Genomic DNA, 911 nt, shown 5'->3' with positions numbered 1-911 from the left:
ATGCGCCTTCGTGTTCGGTGAACTACAAATTCTTTTGTAAGTTCTGCGATCAAGGATTTGTCAAGAAACAGAGTCTTCAAATTCACGAACGACACTTACATATTGAGCAAGATTCTAGGCTGGTGCTGAATTCCGATTGCGCTGTGGAAGATAAACCAATCTGTAATATGTCATTTGTTATTCGAATCCTACGAACGTTTAGTCGAGCATGACACGTATTATTACAAGGGCAATGATTTTTTTATGCGTAATATGTGGTAAATCGTTTCAAGGAATGTACAAGTTGTAGCATTATCCGGACGAACCATGGAAATTGTACCCTTACAAATGCGATACTTGTAACGAAGGCTTCAGCTACGAATCACATCTCCACGCAGATAAGCTACACGTTCATTCGCACGATTCGCCCGCTGACGAGGCGCGCGACCGCGATATATCTTTGGATAAATTCTTCTTTGGATAAATTAAGATAATCATAAAATAAAGCATAGAGGATATTTAATTCTTTGATTTATAGGTCGTTTCAAAATCAATTTTCACGCTACTATACTGAAGAATCGGCCTAGATTGAGACGTACAATAAACACGCCAAGTACACACACACACATACGAAGCAAATGATTTCAAAGTGTTCTTTAAGTCACGTATTCGCATTTTCCATGGCACGCATGAAACGTATCGATATTTGTTGAAATATACTTTACAAGACAAATCAACGCTTCTGACCTAATACGAACTGCGCTCGACTCAAACATCGAGCATAAAGTGAAGTTTGGTTGTCAGCCTTAGGCGCTTCCTTTTCATTGTTTGCGATGGTCTCAGTTTGTTGAAGCAGAATATGTCAAGCATTCCTAGCTAGACGACCAGCCAGAAAACGAGTGAACTAGATATTCCATACTGTCTCTAACTTT

At 39.3% G+C, this 911-nt stretch overlaps 1 protein-coding gene across 1 annotated transcript in view; it reads left to right on the top strand.

The window, feature by feature from the left end:
• The window catches only part of LOC105681791 (zinc finger protein 551-like), a gene marked incomplete at its 5' end in the record, with an annotated part of 4,093 nt that extends 3,193 nt beyond the window's left edge, over positions 1-900 (top strand). Inside the window, 1 exon segment of the mRNA XM_033324266.1 lies at positions 348-900. Within this exon segment, the coding sequence (XP_033180157.1) occupies positions 348-463 (116 nt within the window).
• Between the last annotated feature and the right edge of the window lie 11 nt (positions 901-911).

The sequence above is a fragment of the Bombus impatiens genome, unplaced genomic scaffold (genome assembly GCF_000188095.3).
Source record: "Bombus impatiens unplaced genomic scaffold, BIMP_2.2 scf_2073, whole genome shotgun sequence".
Lineage (NCBI taxonomy): Eukaryota > Metazoa > Arthropoda > Insecta > Hymenoptera > Apidae > Bombus > Bombus impatiens.
This window is presented reverse-complemented; position numbering and strand designations above follow the sequence as displayed.